At 37.6% G+C, this 20,549-nt stretch overlaps 1 protein-coding gene across 2 annotated transcripts in view; it reads left to right on the forward strand.

The window, feature by feature from the left end:
* LOC106063087 (acetylcholinesterase-like) overlaps positions 1-13,785 on the forward strand; it is a 51,456-nt gene extending 37,671 nt beyond the window's left edge. For both annotated transcript variants that reach the window (XM_056030743.1, XM_056030744.1), the window contains exons 7-13: positions 337-539; positions 5,177-5,315; positions 7,359-7,538; positions 7,955-8,028; positions 9,555-9,687; positions 10,336-10,471; positions 11,760-13,785. In XM_056030743.1, the coding sequence (XP_055886718.1) occupies positions 337-539; positions 5,177-5,315; positions 7,359-7,538; positions 7,955-8,028; positions 9,555-9,687; positions 10,336-10,471; positions 11,760-12,099 (1,205 nt within the window). In that variant the 3' untranslated portion in view covers positions 12,100-13,785. The remainder of the gene's footprint in view (positions 1-336; positions 540-5,176; positions 5,316-7,358; positions 7,539-7,954; positions 8,029-9,554; positions 9,688-10,335; positions 10,472-11,759) is intronic.
* Positions 13,786-20,549: the final 6,764 nt, after the last annotated feature.

Genomic DNA, 20,549 nt, shown 5'->3' on the forward strand with positions numbered 1-20,549 from the left:
AGCAACATAGAGTCTATCAACTATTTCAATAAAGAACTGAAAAGTCGACGAATAAACAGGTTTATGAATAACTTTATTTTAGGTAGAGGGTGGGGTTACAAATATATGTTTGGGGGGGGGGGGGGCATAAAGCGGGCTGTTCCAATTCTATGTCAAAGATACTAAAATTCGCGGTCCAAATGTAAGCCTGAGGGAGCGTACATTTGCGGGTCTTTCTATAATAAACAATACATAGCCTGGGAACAAATCAACGGGCGTAACTGAGGGCTAGTAAAATAATCATAATGACAATACATATATCTATGCACTGATCCAAACTTCACACTTTTATCTCAGGTCTTTTCCAATACGCCATTCTAATGAGTGGCTCACCAACAGCTTACTGGGCAGTCATTCCGTCTACAGATCCCAAAGAAGAGAGCGTAGGACCTAACAGCCATCTCAAAACTTTAGGCTGCTATTTTAAAGACGACGTCTTACAGACATGGGCGTGTCTGGAGAAGATCAACGCCTCTGAAATAGTCAATGATTATTATGACGTATGTATACTTGTGTAGAATGGCTGTCAAGTTGTGTGTATGGCCGGACTTAGTGTGGGTACATGGACATGGCTAGTGCAGCTGACTTAGTGTGGGTACATGGACCTGGCTAGTGCAGCTGACTTAGTGTGGGTACATGGACCTGGCTAGTGCAGCTGTCTTTAGATTTAGCAGAAGAAAAACTCTATGTAGCCAACTTTTGTTGTATCTAAAGTCATTATTGAGTCATTCATACACCAGCTGTCACATTGAGTCATTCATACCCCAGCTGTCACATTGAGTCATTCATACCCCAGCTGTCACATTGAGTCATTCATACACCAGCTGTCACATTGAGTCATTCATACACCAGCTGTCACATTGAGTCATTCATACACCAGCTGTCACATTGAGTCATTCATACCCCAGCTGTCACATTGAGTCATTCATACACCAGCTGTCACATTGAGTCATTCATACCCCAGCTGTCACATTGAGTCATTCATACACCAGCTGTCACATTGAGTCATTCATACACCAGCTGTCACATTGAGTCTCTCATACACCAGCTGTCACATTGAGTCATTCATACACCAGCTGTCACATTGAGTCATTCATACCCCAGCTGTCACATTGAGTCATTCATACCCCAGCTGTCACATTGAGTCATTCATACACCAGCTGTCACATTGAGTCATTCATACCCCAGCTGTCACATTGAGTCATTCATACACCAGCTGTCACATTGAGTCATTCATACCCCAGCTGTCACATTGAGTCATTCATACACCAGCTGTCACATTGAGTCATTCATACACCAGCTGTCACATTGAGTCATTCATACACCAGCTGTCACATTGAGTCATTCATACACCAGCTGTCACATTGAGTCATTCATACACCAGCTGTCACATTGAGTCATTCATACCCCAGCTGTCACATTGAGTCATTCATACACCAGCTGTCACATTGAGTCATTCATACACCAGCTGTCACATTGAGTCATTCATACACCAGCTGTCACATTGAGTCATTCATACACCAGCTGTCACATTGAGTCTCTCATACACCAGCTGTCACATTGAGTCATTCATACACCAGCTGTCACATTGAGTCATTCATACCCCAGCTGTCACATTGAGTCATTCATACCCCAGCTGTCACATTGAGTCATTCATACCCCAGCTGTCACATTGAGTCATTCATACCCCAGCTGTCACATTGAGTCATTCATACACCAGCTGTCACATTGAGTCATTCATACCCCAGCTGTCACATTGAGTCATTCATACACCAGCTGTCACATTGAGTCATTCATACACCAGCTGTCACATTGAGTCATTCATACCCCAGCTGTCACATTGAGTCATTCATACACCAGCTGTCACATTGAGTCATTCATACCCCAGCTGTCACATTGAGTCATTCATACCCCAGCTGTCACATTGAGTCATTCATACACCAGCTGTCAGATTGAGTCATTCATACACCAGCTGTCACATTGAGTCATTCATACACCAGCTGTCACATTGAGTCATTCATACACCAGCTGTCACATTGAGTCATTCATACACCAGCTGTCACATTGAGTCATTCATACCCCAGCTCTCACATTGAGTCATTCATACACCAGCTGTCACATTGAGTCATTCATACCCCAGCTCTCACATTGAGTCATTCATACCCCAGCTGTCACATTGAGTCATTCATACCCCAGCTGTCACATTGAGTCATTCATACCCCAGCTCTCACATTGAGTCATTCATACCCCAGCTGTCACATTGAGTCATTCATACCCCAGCTGTCACATTGAGTCATTCATACCCCAGCTGTCACATTGAGTCATTCATACCCCAGCTGTCACATTGAGTCATTCATACACCAGCTGTCACATTGAGTCATTCATACCCCAGCTGTCACATTGAGTCATTCATACCCCAGCTGTCACATTGAGTCATTCATACACCAGCTGTCAGATTGAGTCATTCATACACCAGCTGTCACATTGAGTCATTCATACACCAGCTGTCACATTGAGTCATTCATACACCAGCTGTCACATTGAGTCATTCATACACCAGCTGTCACATTGAGTCATTCATACCCCAGCTCTCACATTGAGTCATTCATACACCAGCTGTCACATTGAGTCATTCATACCCCAGCTCTCACATTGAGTCATTCATACCCCAGCTGTCACATTGAGTCATTCATACCCCAGCTCTCACATTGAGTCATTCATACCCCAGCTGTCACATTGAGTCATTCATACCCCAGCTGTCACATTGAGTCATTCATACCCCAGCTGTCACATTGAGTCATTCATACCCCAGCTGTCACATTGAGTCATTCATACACCAGCTGTCACATTGAGTCATTCATACCCCAGCTGTCACATTGAGTCATTCATACCCCAGCTGTCACATTGAGTCATTCATACACCATCTGTCACATTGAGTCATTCATACCCCAGCTGTCACATTGAGTCATTCATACCCCAGCTGTCACATTGAGTCATTCATATCCCAGCTGTCACATTGAGTCATTCATACACCAGCTGTCACATTGAGTCATTCATACCCCAGCTGTCACATTGAGTCATTCATACCCCAGCTGTCACATTGAGTCATTCATACACCAGCTGTCACATTGAGTCATTCATACACCAGCTGTCACATTGAGTCATTCATACACCAGCTGTCACATTGAGTCATTCATACCCCAGCTGTCACATTGAGTCATTCATACCCCAGCTCTCACATTGAGTCATTCATACACCAGCTGTCACATTGAGTCATTCATACCCCAGCTGTCACATTGAGTCATTCATACACCATCTATCACATTGAGATAATTGAGTCATTAATACACCATCTATCACATTGAGATGATTGAGTCATTCAAACCCTAGTTGTCACATTGAGATGATTGAGTCATTAATACCCCAGCTGCCACATTGAGATGATTGAGTCATTAATACCTGCAGCTCTGCAGGTCATATTGAGTCATTAAGTCTTTCATATACAAATGTTCTATTTAGGTCCACCTATTTTTTTTTATTATAAAGCTTATATCAATTAACTCACTCTGGTAAAAAAAAGTGTATACACATTATTTCCTCCACATCCAATCTTGGATCAAGTTGAAATTTTCCACAATAATTTTTAACCTGACAGAACAAAATATAAATTTTTAAAATTAACGAACTAGTTAAGTATTGGTAATTATTTTGTTTGGCAATGAACAGGGGAAAGAAATTGTAATTGACAGATGTACGTTGAATAAGTCCCCTTTATTCTTTGTGTAGAAAAAAAGGTCGTCGCTTAAAAGTTTGAAACTAACAACAAATAACTATAAAACCTATTTTCAAAAACACTTCACTGGCTCAGTGGTGTATGTTCTTCAGGAGGCATGAGTCATCGAGTTCAAAGTCATACACCTTTTTTAGTACATTGAATAAAGCGATCACGCTAACATTCACAAGATACCCCCCCTTCCTTCTCACTCCCCTCCCCCGTTCCAACTGGTCCAGATAAGTGATTGGATCATAGCGCATTGAGAAATCTAAAAATAATGAAAATGCTCTAACATTGGTAAAATTATTTCTAATCGCACATATTTATGATTGTTAGTCTAGATCTATTACAAACGTAATGACATGACTGAATCCAAACTGATGCTACAATAACACTTTAAATAAGCTTTGTGTTTTTTTTTAAGTTTTTTTTCTCTTTTGATTGAAGTTTGAAAAAAAAAAAATCTAATTTTGCGTTTTGAAAGTTTCTCTGCTATATGTCATGGTCCTACAATGTCCTTCACTCTTCTGACCATCAAGAGTGAATAACCTGTCATATTCGTTGCTAGTTGGCCTTTGTTGACAAGTTAGTAAGCTATGCATGTTTAAGTTTGAGTTATAATGTCTTTGGGATAATGTGTATGAATAGATGTTCTTATTGTATGTTAGCTTGTAACTGTGTGGGGTAGAGGGTATTGCTCAACTATGCTCCAGACACATTGAAGTAGGCACTTACAATTTTCTGTTATTTAGGGAAGATGGCATGCTTTAGCATTGGGTTAGGACAGTGTTTCTCCACCTTTTGCTTGTGAAGCCACCCCCTCCCTCCTTTTTGTTTTATCATCGTCTGACTGCAGAAATGCATTTTACTGCCCCCTACATAAAAAAAGCGTAGGTCAAAGATCAACACAGAAATTCAATCGTTTTACAATCCTAACAATCCTAACCTGTTGAAAGTAAAGAAATAAGTACATGGATTCGGCAGCCATGCACGTGACTATTTATCAATCACATGATTTTTTGTACTTATTAAAAATAATTCAGAAATAATTCATCTGAATTGGAGTGAATATCCAGTTTCAGAACTCTAACATGGATGTTGTCTGCTCTGCACGTGTACATAGTCAAGTGATCGTATTACAGATTTGATAACCTAACGATTATGTAAACACACGCCTTCAGTAACGTGACTCCTATTTAACTATGATAAAAGGTCAATGCCGATGATGTCTAAAACAAAACTAAGAATTGCCTTTAAAAGTTGGTCAGAAATGGTTAAAATCATGTTTTGTTCTTATTTGATCACAGTTTGTAATAATCTTCTTCGGCCCTTGTCTGATTCTGTCTTATTGTTCATGGACAGCATGGTTTTGCATATTACGACTTCTCTCCGGTTGTTGACGGAACTTTTCTTTTACGGGATCCCAAACAAGGAATAGCTGATGCCGTGAATGCAAAGTCTGTGATGATTGGTCTAGTCAAAGATGAAGGCTCTCTAACTGGTAATATATTGAGATGCTTATTATCTTATATGTTACAGACGTCACTTCTAAAGAGGACATAATTACGTCCTACTCATATCATAGGTCAATCTAGTCATGCGTGTCAATCAGTGACTTGAAGAAAAGGCTATTAAATGCTCTAATTCTTGATATTTTAGTTCTATCAAACGATTCACTCTTGATATTTTAGTTCTATCAAACGATTCACTCTTGCTAGTTTAGTTCTATCAAACTATTCACTCTTGCTAATTTAGTTCTATCAAACAATTCACTCTTGCTAGTTTAGTTCTATCAAACAATTCACTCTTGCTAGTTTAGTTCTATCAAACAATTCACTCTTGCTAGTTTAGTTCTATCAAACAATTCACTCTTGCTAGTTTAGTTCTATCAAACAATTCACTCTTGCTAATTTAGTTCTATCAAACAATTCACTCTTGCGAGTTTAGTTCTATCAAACAATTCACTCTTGCTAGTTTAGTTCTATCAAACAATTCACTCTTGGTAGTTTAGTTCTATCAAACAATTCACTCTTGCTAGTTTAGTTCTATCAAACAATTCACTCTTGCTAATTTAGTTCTATCAAACAATTCACTGTTGCTAGTTTAGTTCTATCAAACAATTCACTGTTGCTAGTTTAGTTCTATCAAACAATTCACTCTTGCTAGTTTAGTTCTATCAAACAATTCACTCTTGCTAGTTTAGTTCTATCAAACAATTCACTCTTGCTAATTTAGTTCTATCAAACAATTCACTCTTGCGAGTTTAGTTCTATCAAACAATTCACTCTTGCTAGTTTAGGTCTATCAAACAATTCACTCTTGGTAGTTTAGTTCTATCAAACAATTCACTCTTGCTAGTTTAGATCTATCAAACAATTCACTCTTGCTAGTTTAGTTCTATCAAACAATTCACTCTTGCTAGTTTAGTTCTATCAAACAATTCACTCTTGGTAGTTTAGTTCTATCAAACAATTCACTCTTGCTAGTTTAGTTCTATCAAACAATTCACTCTTGCTAATTTAGTTCTATCAAACAATTCACTGTTGCTAGTTTAGTTCTATCAAACAATTCACTCTTGCTAGTTTAGTTCTATCAAACTATTCACTCTTGCTAGTTTAGATCTATCAAACAATTCACTCTTGCTATTTTAGTTCTATCAAACAATTCACTCTTGCTAGTTTAGTTCTATCAAACAATTCACTCTTGCTAGTTTAGTTCTATCAAACAATTCACTCTTGCTAGTTTAGTTCTATCAAACAATTCACTCTTGCTAGTTTAGTTCTATCAAACAATTCACTCTTGCTAGTTTAGTTCTATCAAACAATTCACTCTTGCTAGTTTAGTTCTATCAAACAATTCACTCTTGCTAGTTTAGTTCTATCAAACAATTTACTCTTGCTAGTTTAGTTCTATCAAACAATTCACTCTTGCTAGTTTAGTTCTATCAAACAATTCACTCTTGCTAGTTTAGTTCTATCAAACAATTCACTCTTGGTAGTTTAGTTCTATCAAACAATTCACTCTTGCTAGTTTAGTTCTATCAAACAATTCACTCTTGCTAATTTAGTTCTATCAAACAATTCACTGTTGCTAGTTTAGTTCTATCAAACAATTCACTCTTGCTAGTTTAGTTCTATCAAACTATTCACTCTTGCTAGTTTAGATCTATCAAACAATTCACTCTTGCTATTTTAGTTCTATCAAACAATTCACTCTTGCTAGTTTAGTTCTATCAAACAATTCACTCTTGCTAGTTTAGTTCTATCAAACAATTCACTCTTGCTAGTTTAGTTCTATCAAACAATTCACTCTTGCTAGTTTAGTTCTATCAAACAATTCACTCTTGCTAGTTTAGTTCTATCAAACAATTCACTCTTGCTAGTTTAGTTCTATCAAACAATTTACTCTTGCTAGTTTAGTTCTATCAAACAATTCACTCTTGCTAGTTTAGTTCTATCAAACAATTCACTCTTGCTAGTTTAGTTCTATCAAACAATTCACTCTTGCTATAACCCTAACTCTACTTTGTTGTTCTACCTTACAGTGGACATAATAATGAAAAACGAGAATGAAAAGGACACGACTGGCAGCTACATGACCGAGGCTCAGTTCGTCAGAGACAGTCACAACCACGTCCAACCACCGGACTTCTTCAACTACTCCCTACTACGTCAATTTTCATCTCCACCTACGGAACCTTACATATCTTTTAGTTCAATGGCAGGTTAGATGTGTGTCAGCTTAGATGTGTATCAGCTTAGATGTGTATCAGCTTAGATGTGTATCAGGTTAGATGTGTATCAGCTTAAATGTGTATCAGGTTAGATGTGTATCAGCTTAGATGTGTATCAGCTTAGATGTGTATCAGTTTAGATGTGTATCAGTTTAGATGTGTATCAGGTTAGATGTGTATCAGCTTAGATTCATGTTTTAGAAAGTGTGTTGATTTTGTTGGGATCAATTGTAAATGAAAACAAAAATTGAACAGGAATCGAGAACAATACACAATGGTCTAAATCGAAGAATTACCAAAAGAATCCGAAAGTGAATGTTCTGTTCTATTTAGTTTGTATCTCATCCAATTGAATCGAAATCTTAGAGTTGTGTACACTGAAACAAAATGTGATTGTGTATCTTTAGATTGGTCCTACTATATGTACAAGCCTTGGGCAGACCCACACAACGCCACAGCAGCCATGATCAGCTTCTCTGATGTAAGTATCACGTGATCGTGTGTCCCAAGCGTTTGACGTGTGCAGTGTGTGTCGTGCTCATAACATGACTATTTTGGCTGCGGTGTAAAGCTCCTGTTTGTCAAACCGAGGGTCTCTGGTTCATATCATTTTGTTAGATTCACCCAAGCGTTAGGGTTGACTAGCTTTAGAAAGAAGACAGCTACAAGAGATGTTTTCATGCTGACCACACCATTCTTCTCGACAGCATTTGGATTGAACAGTAAGAGTGCAACAAGTCAGACGCGTCGCTAGAGTTAGTGCCACACGGCGCGGATTGCTCATTGTGTCATCGCTTACCCCATCATAACTTAGCTAACAAAGTTGTGTCCTAAAATTTATCGTTGGTATATTCTTTATTTTAATGAGAAAATTACCTCCCTTCAATACTTTGTTACAGCTGTAAAAAAAGTGTGTCAATTCTATTTAAAGGCTTATTATGTAGGATTCTTAATGCAATTAAGACACTAAGTATCAATCAAACTTATTTATCAATTAAAATGCTAGACTTGATCTCAGCAGAGCTTTTGCAAAAGCATTTTGAGCTAATGTGTCAACATATTAAGCACCTCTAACTTGGCCATCAGATTGTCAATACTTAACCCTAAACTTAAAAATACACTTATGTATTTTCAAACTCTGCCAGTACATCTTTAAAAAAAAAGAGAAACTAAAGCAAAGAAATGTAGAACTGACAAATAACTGACAAAAGTTCTTGACCCGCTGTTATGTACATTTTAAAAAAAAACTATCAAGAGATTCAGTGGGGATTCTGTCCACAATTCATTGAATTTTTCTTTCCAACAGAGCGAGGTGATAGTTATCTGAATGACACGCCAGTAAATCTATCTGTCATCAACGACACATCTTAAAGGGAATAGGAATAGCCAACTTTTACAAAAGCCTCGAACATAAACTACGCTTTGATATTTTCGGTTTGAAAGTATGGTGTAACGTTATGCACATATTTTACAAAAAAAAAATATTCGTGACAAAACAATATATCAGAACAAAACGTTGAGAAAGGCGTATTTCGAGTTGAGCTAGCTTCAGTCAATATCAGTCGCAACCACCACCCTCCTCTAACCACGCCACTGATTGAGTTGACTCATTTTACTTTTTTTTCAGTCAATATCAGTCGCAACCCTCACCCTCCTCTAACCACGCCACTGATTGACTCATTTTACTTTTTTTCAGTCAATATCAGCCGCAACCTTCACCCTCCTCTAACCACGCCACTGATTGAGTTTACTAATTGTTTAACTGAGGCTATAATTCACTTTGTTTTATGATTAGTACTGATGGTGGAGAGACTGAACACTATTTATTTGTTTTATACTCCTGTAAATATAAATTTGAATTCATTTTTTTTTCTTATCTAAATAATTACATTCACTTATCTTGTATGTAAATATTTCATTCATTCAGTTTTTTTTAGTATCTGTTGTCAATTTTAAATCGTTTTTAAATGAACGTATACATTCTATTGATGAATCTTCTGTTGGCAGCTGATAGGTGACACGACCTTCACTGCTCCTGCTGTGGACATAGCAGACAAATTATCAGCAATAACTAACCTGGAGTTGTTTTTGTATGTCTTTGAACATAGGTCAGTGAGTTCCAATTTCCCACCTTGGATGGGTAAGTTGGGTAAAAATACTAAAGATGTTTTGTAGTTGAGTTTTGTTGTTCGTGACCTTACATGAGAGTTATGTTACTGAGATAAGCTAATTATAGTTTAAACTGAAGCCTCAAAGCTAATTAGTTTAAACTGAAGCCTCAAAGAAAAAAAATAGTATCATCATAGACAGTGACAAAGAGGGCACATAGACAGAGCTATGAGGGCCCATAGATGGTTAAAGAGGGCCCAAAGGGGGCGCATATGTAGTGTAAAGATGTGTAAAAAGGCTTGCAGAGTTTGTTGTGAAAACACAGTTCGGGATTTCTCTTCAAATAGCTCAACACCTGGGCACCTCACCCCTCCCCCCACACACACACTTATTGATGTCCATTTTAAAATGTGTCAACACTTCACTTTGCCCTCAAACATTAACATGCACTGTGAGTGGAATGGAAACATTGTAGCCGGGTTTATTGTGAGTGGCGGGTATATTGTGAGTGGCGCATTCTGTTTTACCATTGAGTGGAATGGAAACATTGTTACCGGGTATATTGTGCATTCTGTTTTTTTGTGGCCAGTGGGGGGGGGGGGGGCATCATTTACTTTTGATCATTGGACTAATAGAAATAGAATGTCCACACTCTTTTCATATTTGTTTTTGTTTGCAGGTGTACCACATGGTCAGGACATATTCTTCTTATTTGGTTGTCCTGTCGATGGTCATCCACGCCATAATTATACTGAGCTAGACAAGAAGGTCAGCTTAGGATTTATTGAGATGTGGTCAAAGTTTGTCTACACTGGGTAGGTGGTCACCATGAAACATTTCTAATGAAAAAGAGAGTAGCGTCTGTAACGACTTATTTAGTACTTATACATACTATTAGATTCTTAAATAGATCTAGACTAGAGTAGACAACTTTTTACTAGATTCCTAAATAGATCTAGACTAGAGTAGACAACTTTTACTAGATTCCTAAATAGATCTAGACTAGAGTAGACAACTTTTACTAGATTCCTAAATAGATCTAGACTAGAGTAGACAACTTCTTACTAGATTCCTAAATAGATCTAGACTAGAGTAGACAACTTCTAGTGAATATAGGAATGAAACCAGAACAAACACAAGATATCTACTTAAGAATCTTGAATATCTTCTAAATGATTGAATACGAAACAAAGTCCTGTATAATTACTTTAGCCTATTTAGAATACAATTGTAAGTATGAAATATACTTATGAATGCACAATAAAAAGCATTCAGATTCCATAAATTCTTCAAACTCAAACTTATAGACTTTGTTCTAAAGTCAACATCCATTCATTCTATCCCATAATAGCCTTCCTTTCATCGGCTACATTATTTCTTTGGAAAGGAAACACTTGTTTAGGTTGTAGAGAATGTAGATTGTAGATCAACATATAAATAAGTTCTATCCAAAAGGTACCATAGTTCCATTTACAAAATGTTTGTGTTCTCTATGGATTGGAAAACAATGTCTCTTGAGCCCGACTACAAACAGATTTGCATCATTTCCTTTTCATTCTAGCACTAAAATCCCAAAGTGAGGTGTGAACGTTTGCCTAGGGGGTTACTTTGTACTGTATGGTTCGATGGTTGGATTGGATAGTTGCTTTAGACCAGAGTTTCTCAGTCATAAAATTCCCTGCCCACATGTTCAGATATGATGATTTATTTACGACATCTTGTAACAGGCAAACTTCAATATTTCATGCCCAAACCTTATTTAATACTGAACTGATCCCGTGTCAAGCCTTGAAGGTGTGTCAGTAAATAAAATGTCTGCTATTCCTTTTTTTTCTGTGTGTGTGTGTGCGTGCTTAATGTAAATTTAAGTTAGACTATAATCAAGGCATTTTATAAATGGATCATAAAATATTGGCACTAAATTGTATAATATTTTGTTCACTTACAGTCGCTATTGTCAAACTGAAACAATAGGCTTCGATAATCTGTTGTTGCACACGTTCTTATTAAATATTCGAAGTCTAGTTTTAGTATCGAGTCAATGATAATATTCCATCTTATTACGGACACAACTAACCATTGCTAAATTTGTATCGATTACAGACTTGCCACTACAGAACACGCAGGGTATCGAGTGGACAAAACTTTCTTAAGGATAGCCAGCAACGAAACGGATCTACTGATAACCAAGGGAAACTATCTCCGTGCATCTCATGTCGGGTTTTGGAATGAGTTATTTCCCTCTCTAATCACCCACTCAACAGTAGTTAACAAAATGAGTAGCGACTTCCGCATCTGGGTGTTGGTCGCCCTGTGTCTTACGCTGTTTGCACTATTGGTCATCGCTGTGGTCTGCTTGTTGCACCGGAGACAGGATGCTCAGCTGGACATTGGAGTCACTTTAAGTGCTGAAGACGATGTGGGGAAAATTCCGATGTTGTAATATTGCGTCATGTATGTATGTGTGTGTGTGGGGGGGGGGGGGGGGGTTCGTAGCGTCCTTAAATGTCAATACAGTTTTTGAAACGCTGCTTTGTAGATCATTTAATTAATAATTCAAGGGGATTCAATCTTTTAATTAATAACTATAGGTCATTCAATAATTTAATTTAGAACGATGTATAATAGACTCAGGCCATTCAATCATATAGGCATACTGCGTCACTGTAGAGAATCAGACCCTCAGTTTCTTAAATGTCCCTTAGAGTCTTTTTTTTTTTCATAGCAAAAAGATGTTTATCTACCTCATCTTACTCATCCATAATAAGTCCTTGCTTAGGATTCCACTCCATGTTCAAGTTTTCAGCGCCACTCAGGGAAAACATTGCTAACTGCGTTTTATTTCAAACAGCCCTGATGAACTTATTCAAACAGCCCTGGTGAACTTATTCAAACAGCCCTGGTGAACTTATTCAAACAGCCCTGGTGAACTTATTCAAACAGCCCTGGTGAACTTATTCAAACAGATACAGTCCTGGTGAAACTGTTCAAAAATCTGAGTCTAAGGTCACTATAAGTTCACCATGCCAGAGTTCATTATATCTAAGTTCACCATGCCAGAGTTCACTATATCTAAGTTCACCATGCCAGAGTTCACTATATCTAAGTTCACCATGCTAAAGGTCAATATAGTTAGCCCCATAGACTTACTAGAGACTTAAAATTAATAGACGTTACTTTAGTTATATGAATATCACTTGGAAAATAACAGTACTTGACGCTTAATTCTAGACTGATATTTGTAATACTTTTAAGACTTGAGCAAGTTCTATGGACTTGCAAAAATTAGTCATTTGTAAGAGAATACTTGGATAGGTTTAAAAAAAATGTTGTTTAGCATCTTTTGTTTTTCTCGAAAGTTTGTTTATGTTTTCTTTTTAAAAAAGTCCAAAATCAATTTCTGTATTTCTTGTTGTTAGAATGTTTTTTGTCCAAATGACTTGTGACTCAAACTATGGTTAATTACAAACGAAACAAAGTTTTCATTTCGTCCACAAGACGTAAGAGACTGTAACATCGCAAGTTTGTATTCTGCTAAACAACTTTGAAATAAACACACACACAAAAACACCCACGAAAAAAAAGAACAAATCAATACAAAGAAACACTTTGACAAAAGAAATTCTTATCTCTTACTTAGGAACAAATACAGCAAGTAGTTTTTTCCAGGATTCCATGAGTGTACAATTAAACAAAACAATGATTTGAAGAACGTGTATGTCTAGATTTTGGAATGATCATCCATTTTAATTCCTACAGTATGCATCTCACTCTATTATGTTGAAAATAATATTTCCTTTTACACTTTAGAAAGGTTTTTACATAGAAAATATATTTCCTTTTAGACTTTAGAAATGTTTTTATGTAGAAAGTATATTTCCTTTTAGACATGAGATAAGTTGCATGGTTAAGGCTGGGACTTCAATATACCCCATGCCATGAATGTAGGAGAATGTATCGGTTAGGTTTCGAGCCACATGTAAAGAACTTCACGAAATGTGCCAAAATGAATGAAGACTAGGCGGCTTGAACTAATGATCTAGTCTTGCAGTCTGCCATGTCCCTTGTTGCACTGCTTTGATGTGCCTAGGATCTAATTAAGTTTAGAACCTTTTGTATTCATCCCATAACTTGGGACCCATATGTATTATATCAATAATGTATAATTACGCTTGTGCATGTCCATGAAATTGTGTTAAATGTAGAATTTGACTGTTTGATATTGTTAAACATTGGCCTACTGAATGTACCCGGAGTATGCTGCGATATCATGTCTGAGGTCTTTGTATGCTGAGATGGTCATGTCTGAGATCTTTGTATGCTGAGATGGTCATGTCTGAGATCTTTGTATGCTGAGATGGTCATGTCTGAGGTCTTTGTATGCTGAGATGGTCATGTCTGAGATCTTTGTATGCTGAGATGGTCATGTCTGAGTCCTCTGCATGCTGAGATGGTCATGTCTGAGTGCTCTGCATGTTGAGATGGTCATGTCTGAGTTCTCTGCATGTTAAGTTGGTCATGTCTGAGTTCTCTGCATGTTAAGATGGTCATGTCTGAGTTCTTTGCATGCTGAGATGGTCATGTCTGAGTTCTTTGCATGCTGAGATGGTCATGTCTGAGTTCTCTGCATGTTGAGATGGTCATGTCTGAGTTCTTTGCATGCTGAGATGGTCATGTCTGAGTTCTCTGCATGTTGAGATGGTCATGTCTGAGTTCTCTGCATGCTGAGATGGTCATGTCTGAGTTCTCTGCATGCTGAGATGGTCATGTCTGAGTCCTCTGCATGTTGAGATGGTCATGTCTGAGTTCTCTGCACGCTGAGGTGGTTATGTCTGTGTTGTTAATAAAAGGTTCATTAAGTTTGATTGGATTCAGATGAATGCTACGTGAAACTCCTTGTGTAAGAATGCATCAACAAATAGTTTTTAGTGTGTACCTTATGAGTTAACATCAATCTAGTCACAAATGAATGTTTCAAAGTATTAAATGCACTATGATGTAATCACATACAAAAAATGAGTTGAAACTTTAAGCTTGCCTAATCATGTCGTCAGACATTTGATTTCATGCATCAGGGCATGCGAAATTCGATTTTGGAATCAAAACATTAAAATCAGATTTTGTTGACAAGATTTTAGATTGTTTCCACTTGTTCAATTTTATTTGAAAACAAAATTTTAATTGTTCAATTCTTTTCTGATTATTTTCTATGAATGTATTTTACTATCTTCATTTTGTCTACACAGGCAATAAACTCAAATTGTCATTTTCAAGTGTATCTACATCTTAATGATTCTCATTTTGTATCTACATCTTAATGACTCTCATTTTGTATCTACATCTTAATGACTCTCATTTTGTATCTATATATTAATGACTCTCATTTTGTATCTACATCTCAATGACTCTCATTTTGTATCTACATCTTAATGATTCTCATTTTGTATCTACATGTTAATGACTCTCATTTTGTATCTACATCTTAATGATTCTCATTTTGTATCTACATCTTAATGACTCTCATTTTGTATATACACTTTATTGACTATCATTTTGTTTCTCATACACTGGCTATATGACAAGTTCAATACTAAATCCAAAGAATGTAGTATCTACAAGTCTGTTTTTATATGTACCATTCATTGTTATGTTAACTACTTTGTCTACTAATACAATATAATAATAAACATTTGTATCAACTTTTTATACAACTCATTGGTGGCATTTTATTGTTTTAAGTTGATTATAATTATTGGAATGACAAAAGAGCATGTCCCTCTTCGCTAATGCCTGCAAAAAGTTTGGCCCTAACCCATTAATGTTAAAAAGTGCTGCACCAACCTCCTCTAAATAAATCTGTCACAGAACCACACTTTCTTATAGATGGCCAGATATTAGCAAACGTCAAAAAGTTTGTCTATCTGGCAACGGAGAGGACTCAGCATATCCACAAAACTGAAAGTCAACAGTGCCGTAGTTCTCCCGTCACTCCTATATGCATCAGAGTCCTGGACCCTATATTCCCGCCTCACAAAAAAGCTAAACTCCTTCCAACTACGCTGTCTAAGGAGTATCCATAAGGTGCGTTGGTCCGACCACATACCGGACACAGAAATCTTAAAGCTGTCCAACATGCAAAGTATCAATGCGACAGTAAAAAGTTCCCAACTTCGAAGGGCGGGACATGTAGTCCGCTTGACAGACAATCGCCTTCCAAAGCGACTTCTGTACTGGGAGTTGTGTGCAGGAAAACGCTCCCAGGGAGGCCAATACAAGCGCTACAAAGACACTCTCAATAGCTCCTTCAAAAAATGCGATATCGACATTCACGGCTGGGAAGCACTAGCTCTCGATCGCTCCTCATGGCGTGAAGCTGTGAGTCTCGAAGTCTCAAGATTTGAAGCAAGAAGAGTGGCCAGGGCGAAAGAGCGCCGAACCAACAAAAAGCTGAGAGAAGAAGCAGGCCTATCTGCATCTTACCTAACACACCCATGTCACGTATGCGGCCGGCTTTTTAAAGTGAGGATTGGACTTAACAGTCACCTTCGAGTCCATAGGAAATGAGAAATGTGTTCATCTTCGAGTCCATAGGAAATGAGAAATGTGCTCATCTTCAACCACGAAGGAGGAGCTGTATAATTATTGACATGATAATATTGTCATGTCAGTGTCAGTTTGATAGCAATACAATTCAACCAAACCAGAACCAATGAATGACCATGGAAAGTAACTGAATAAACACGCCAGACATTTTGTTTTCACCTGGTACCCTTGCCTTACCTTTACCTATCCCTTAGTCTGTTGGACCGTTGGGGCTCCAAGCAAGATTTGTCGACCGTCTTTCTCCATTCCTTCCTGTCTTTTGCCTTGTTTAAACAAGGCTTGGTACCCACAAATCTTTAATCTAAATCTGTGGGGTATCTTATCTGTTCAAGATATACTTACACGACTAATCTGTGGGGTATCTTATCTTTTCAAGATATACTTACACGACTAATCTGTGGGGTATCTTATCTTTTCAAGATATACTTACACGACTAATCTGTGGGGTACCTTATCTTTTCAAGATATACTTACACGACTAATCTGTGAGGTATCTTATCTTTTCAAGATATACTTACACGACTAATCTGTGGGGTATCTTATCTTTTTAAGATATACTTACACGACTAATATGTGGGGTATCTTATCTTTTCAAGATATACTTACACGACTAATCTGTGGGGTATCTTATCTTTTCAAGATATACTTACACGACTAATCTGTGGGGTATCTTATCTTTTCAAGATATACTTACACGACTAATCTGTGGGGTATCTTATCTTTTCAAGATATACTTACACGACTAATCTGTGGGGTATCTTATCTTTTCAAGATATACTTACACGACTAATCTGTGGGGTATCTTATCTTTTCAAGATATACTTACACGACTAATCTGTGGGGTATCTTATCTTTTCAAGATATACTTACACGACTAATCTGTGGGGTATCTTATCTTTTCAAGATATACTTACACGACTAATCTGTGGAGTATCTTATCTTTTCAAGATATACTTACACGACTAATCTGTGGGGTATCTTATCTTTTCAAGATATACTTACACTATCTTATCTTATCGTATACATTACAGACGTGACTTCAAAAAGAAAATTACGTCCTAGGCATTTCATTTGCCAATCTAGTCATGCATGTTAATCAGTGACTTCTCTGCTTTGTCGTTGGTTATCTTAGCTGATTCAGGCAACCCATTCCATTCCCTAATGGCACCAGGGAGACGAAGCACTTGTACAAATTTCTTCTAGCGTATGTGTCTGAGTATTTAATTAGGTTTTGTTTTTCTATTTGTAAGTTACGGTTTAGTGTTTATGTATTATAGCTACTTTACTTTTTATTCTTTTGTCCAAAAGTGTCTCTAAGTTTAGTGATTTTACTAATGGTGTTACTCTAATCAAATTGCAATATTCGTTCGTTATAAATCTCACCGCTCTATTTTGTATTCGTTCTAGTTTCTTTATGTGCCTCGATAGTCAGTTACACACCAGGACATGCCCCCACGTTACCTCATTTTACTAAATTTGACCTGCCTTTTTTTTAATAGGATGAATAATGAGCTGAAGATGTCAGGAGAATGCGTTTCTGTAGTGAGAATGTAAGAAAACGCCTAGCGTCGGGGTTTCGTCCAAAACCCCACTGGAGTAGCTTGCAGCACTTCCCCAGACCTCATTAGTGCCAAGAGAATTATTTATTAATATTCTGTGTGTATCTGTTTATATATATGGTTAGGGTTTACTGGGCGATAGGGTTAGGGTTTGGAAACACCCCCCCCCAATTCAAAAGTTCTGTATGCGCTGGTGCTTTATGCCTATAACTACCATAAATAATGCTACTTTGTGTTGCCTAGAATATAAAAAAGTGTCTAATTGAATTCCCAGTTCTGTAACTCGTCTCATTTTCATTTTGAAGAAAGAGAGCGAAAGAGTTATCCAGATCATCTGAACAAGGATTATACATCATTAAATAGTTAATCACGTGTCTACAACACTGAATGAAGATTGAAGTGAGACAGTCGTGAGAGACTTATAAAGAAAAACCCTTGCCGAAGACACGGGCAGTCGGAAAAAATATAAAATTAGACTTCCGGAGAACTACGGCTTTGTCTGCGCTAGATGTGGCAAAATAAGCAGGTCGCAACGGTCACGTGAAATACTGCATTCCTCTTTGGACTCCAAACAATGTCTTAGTTCTGTTATTAAATGCTGAAGAATTCGGTGTGAGTGACGTGTTTGGTGTAGTTATTGTGTCGGCAGCAACTAACAAGTGAACAAGTAAACTGGGACTCGTTTATTTAAAAAAAGATGTTCATACATTTCAACCTTATTATTATTTTAATCATAAACATTGCACCCGTTTTAAGTAATTCATTTAAATGTATTTAAAAGACATTAAAAAATTGTTATAATATCACACGGCAGTAGGAACCATATTTTTAAAAAATCCCACAAAAGAGGCATATAAAGACCCAAAAGGAAGCAAAGAAAATAGGCCTAAGGCCCAAATATTCCTATGATGATAAAGCTAAAATTGAATAGCGCTAATTCTGAGGTTTCCTTTTTAAGAAGAAAAAAAAATGTTAGCTCAACAACCCCCCCCCCCTCCCTTTCCCTCTTCTCTGTCTATCCTGTGTCCGCTACAAAACTTTGCAGTGCCAGAGCAACTACTGAATGTTCACGTGAAGACGTGTACCCCCCTTCACTGTGCATCTTATCAAGGTCACTGGCTGACCCAAACAGACGCGCGCACCCATGTGCATACACAGGGCACAGATTAACTAACATGACCTGGTACCACCAGGCTTGATGTTTCTAATCGTTGGCCATGGAGATCTCTTGAAAACTTCGTTGCTATTTTGAAACAGAGATGTTCTTCAACCTGTTTCACTAGGAAGATCAATACTACACTCTCTACAGAGATGTTCGTAATGAGGTTTGTTTGAAAGCTCAGTGTTACACTGTCTATCAAACAGGCAGTGATTCAGAGACTAATATAAAAACTAACAACAAAGATTTTTTTTCTCTAGATAACTGCTGTTCTCCAGAGCTGCTAGTATTATGTATTGTTAATGCCAGTTTATTTCATCATGAAATAGTCTCATCAGACTGATTGAGACATCTTTAAGGATCCACATCAGACTGATTGGGACATCTTTAGGGATCCACATCAGACTGATTGGGACATCTTTAGGGATCCACATCAGACTGATTGGGACATCTGTAGGGATCCACATCAGAGTGATTGGGACATCTGTAGGGATCCACATCAGACTGATTGGGACATCTTTAGGGATCCACATCAGACTGATTGGGACATCTGTAGGGATCCACATCAGAGTGATTAAGACATCTGTAGGGATCCACATCAGACTGATTGGGACATCTGTAGGGATCCACATCAGACTGATTGGGACATCTGTAGGGATCCACATCAGAGTGATTAAGACATCTGTAGGGATCCACATCAGAGTGATTAAGACATCTGTAGGGATCCACATCAGACTGATTGGGACATCTGTAGGGATCCACATCAGAGTGATTAAGACATCTGTAGGGATCCACATCAAACTGATTGGGACATCTGTAGGGATCCACATCAGACTGATTGGGACATCTGTAGGGATCCACATCAGACTGATTGGGACATCTGTAGGGATCCACATCAGAGTGATTAAGACATCTGTAGGGATCCACATCAGAGTGATTAAGACATCTGTAGGGATCCACATCAGACTGATTGGGACATCTGTAGGGATCCACATCAGACTGATTGGGACATCTGTAGGGATCCACATCAGACTGATTGGGACATCTGTAGGAATCCACATCAGAGTGATTAAGACATCTGTAGGGATCCACATCAGACTGATTGGGACATCTGTAGGGATCCACATCAGACTGATTAAGACATCTGTAGGGATCCATATCAGACTGATTGGGACATCTGTAGGGATCCACATCAGACTGATTAAGACATCTGTAGGGATCCACATCAGACTGATTAAGACATCTGTAGGGATCAACATCAGACTGATTAAGAAATCTGTAGGGATCCACATCTGACTGATTAAGACATCTGTAGGGATCAACATCAGACTGATTAAGACATCTGTAGGGATCACTTTTACTTACGTTGTTGTAGAAAATGAAATTTAAAAATAAATTTGCATCTCCAATATATTTAGTCTGTGTTTATTTTGTAACTCTCATATGGATTTAAAAACAATTTTAGACTAACGTCTCACAGTGATAAGGAAATCGAAACTATTAACTGTAAAGAAATAGTGGACATTTATTTGGATTTATTATTTGGCGGGCACATTTTGAAATACAATTATG

Source organism: Biomphalaria glabrata, chromosome 5 (genome assembly GCF_947242115.1).
Source record: "Biomphalaria glabrata chromosome 5, xgBioGlab47.1, whole genome shotgun sequence".
Lineage (NCBI taxonomy): Eukaryota > Metazoa > Mollusca > Gastropoda > Planorbidae > Biomphalaria > Biomphalaria glabrata.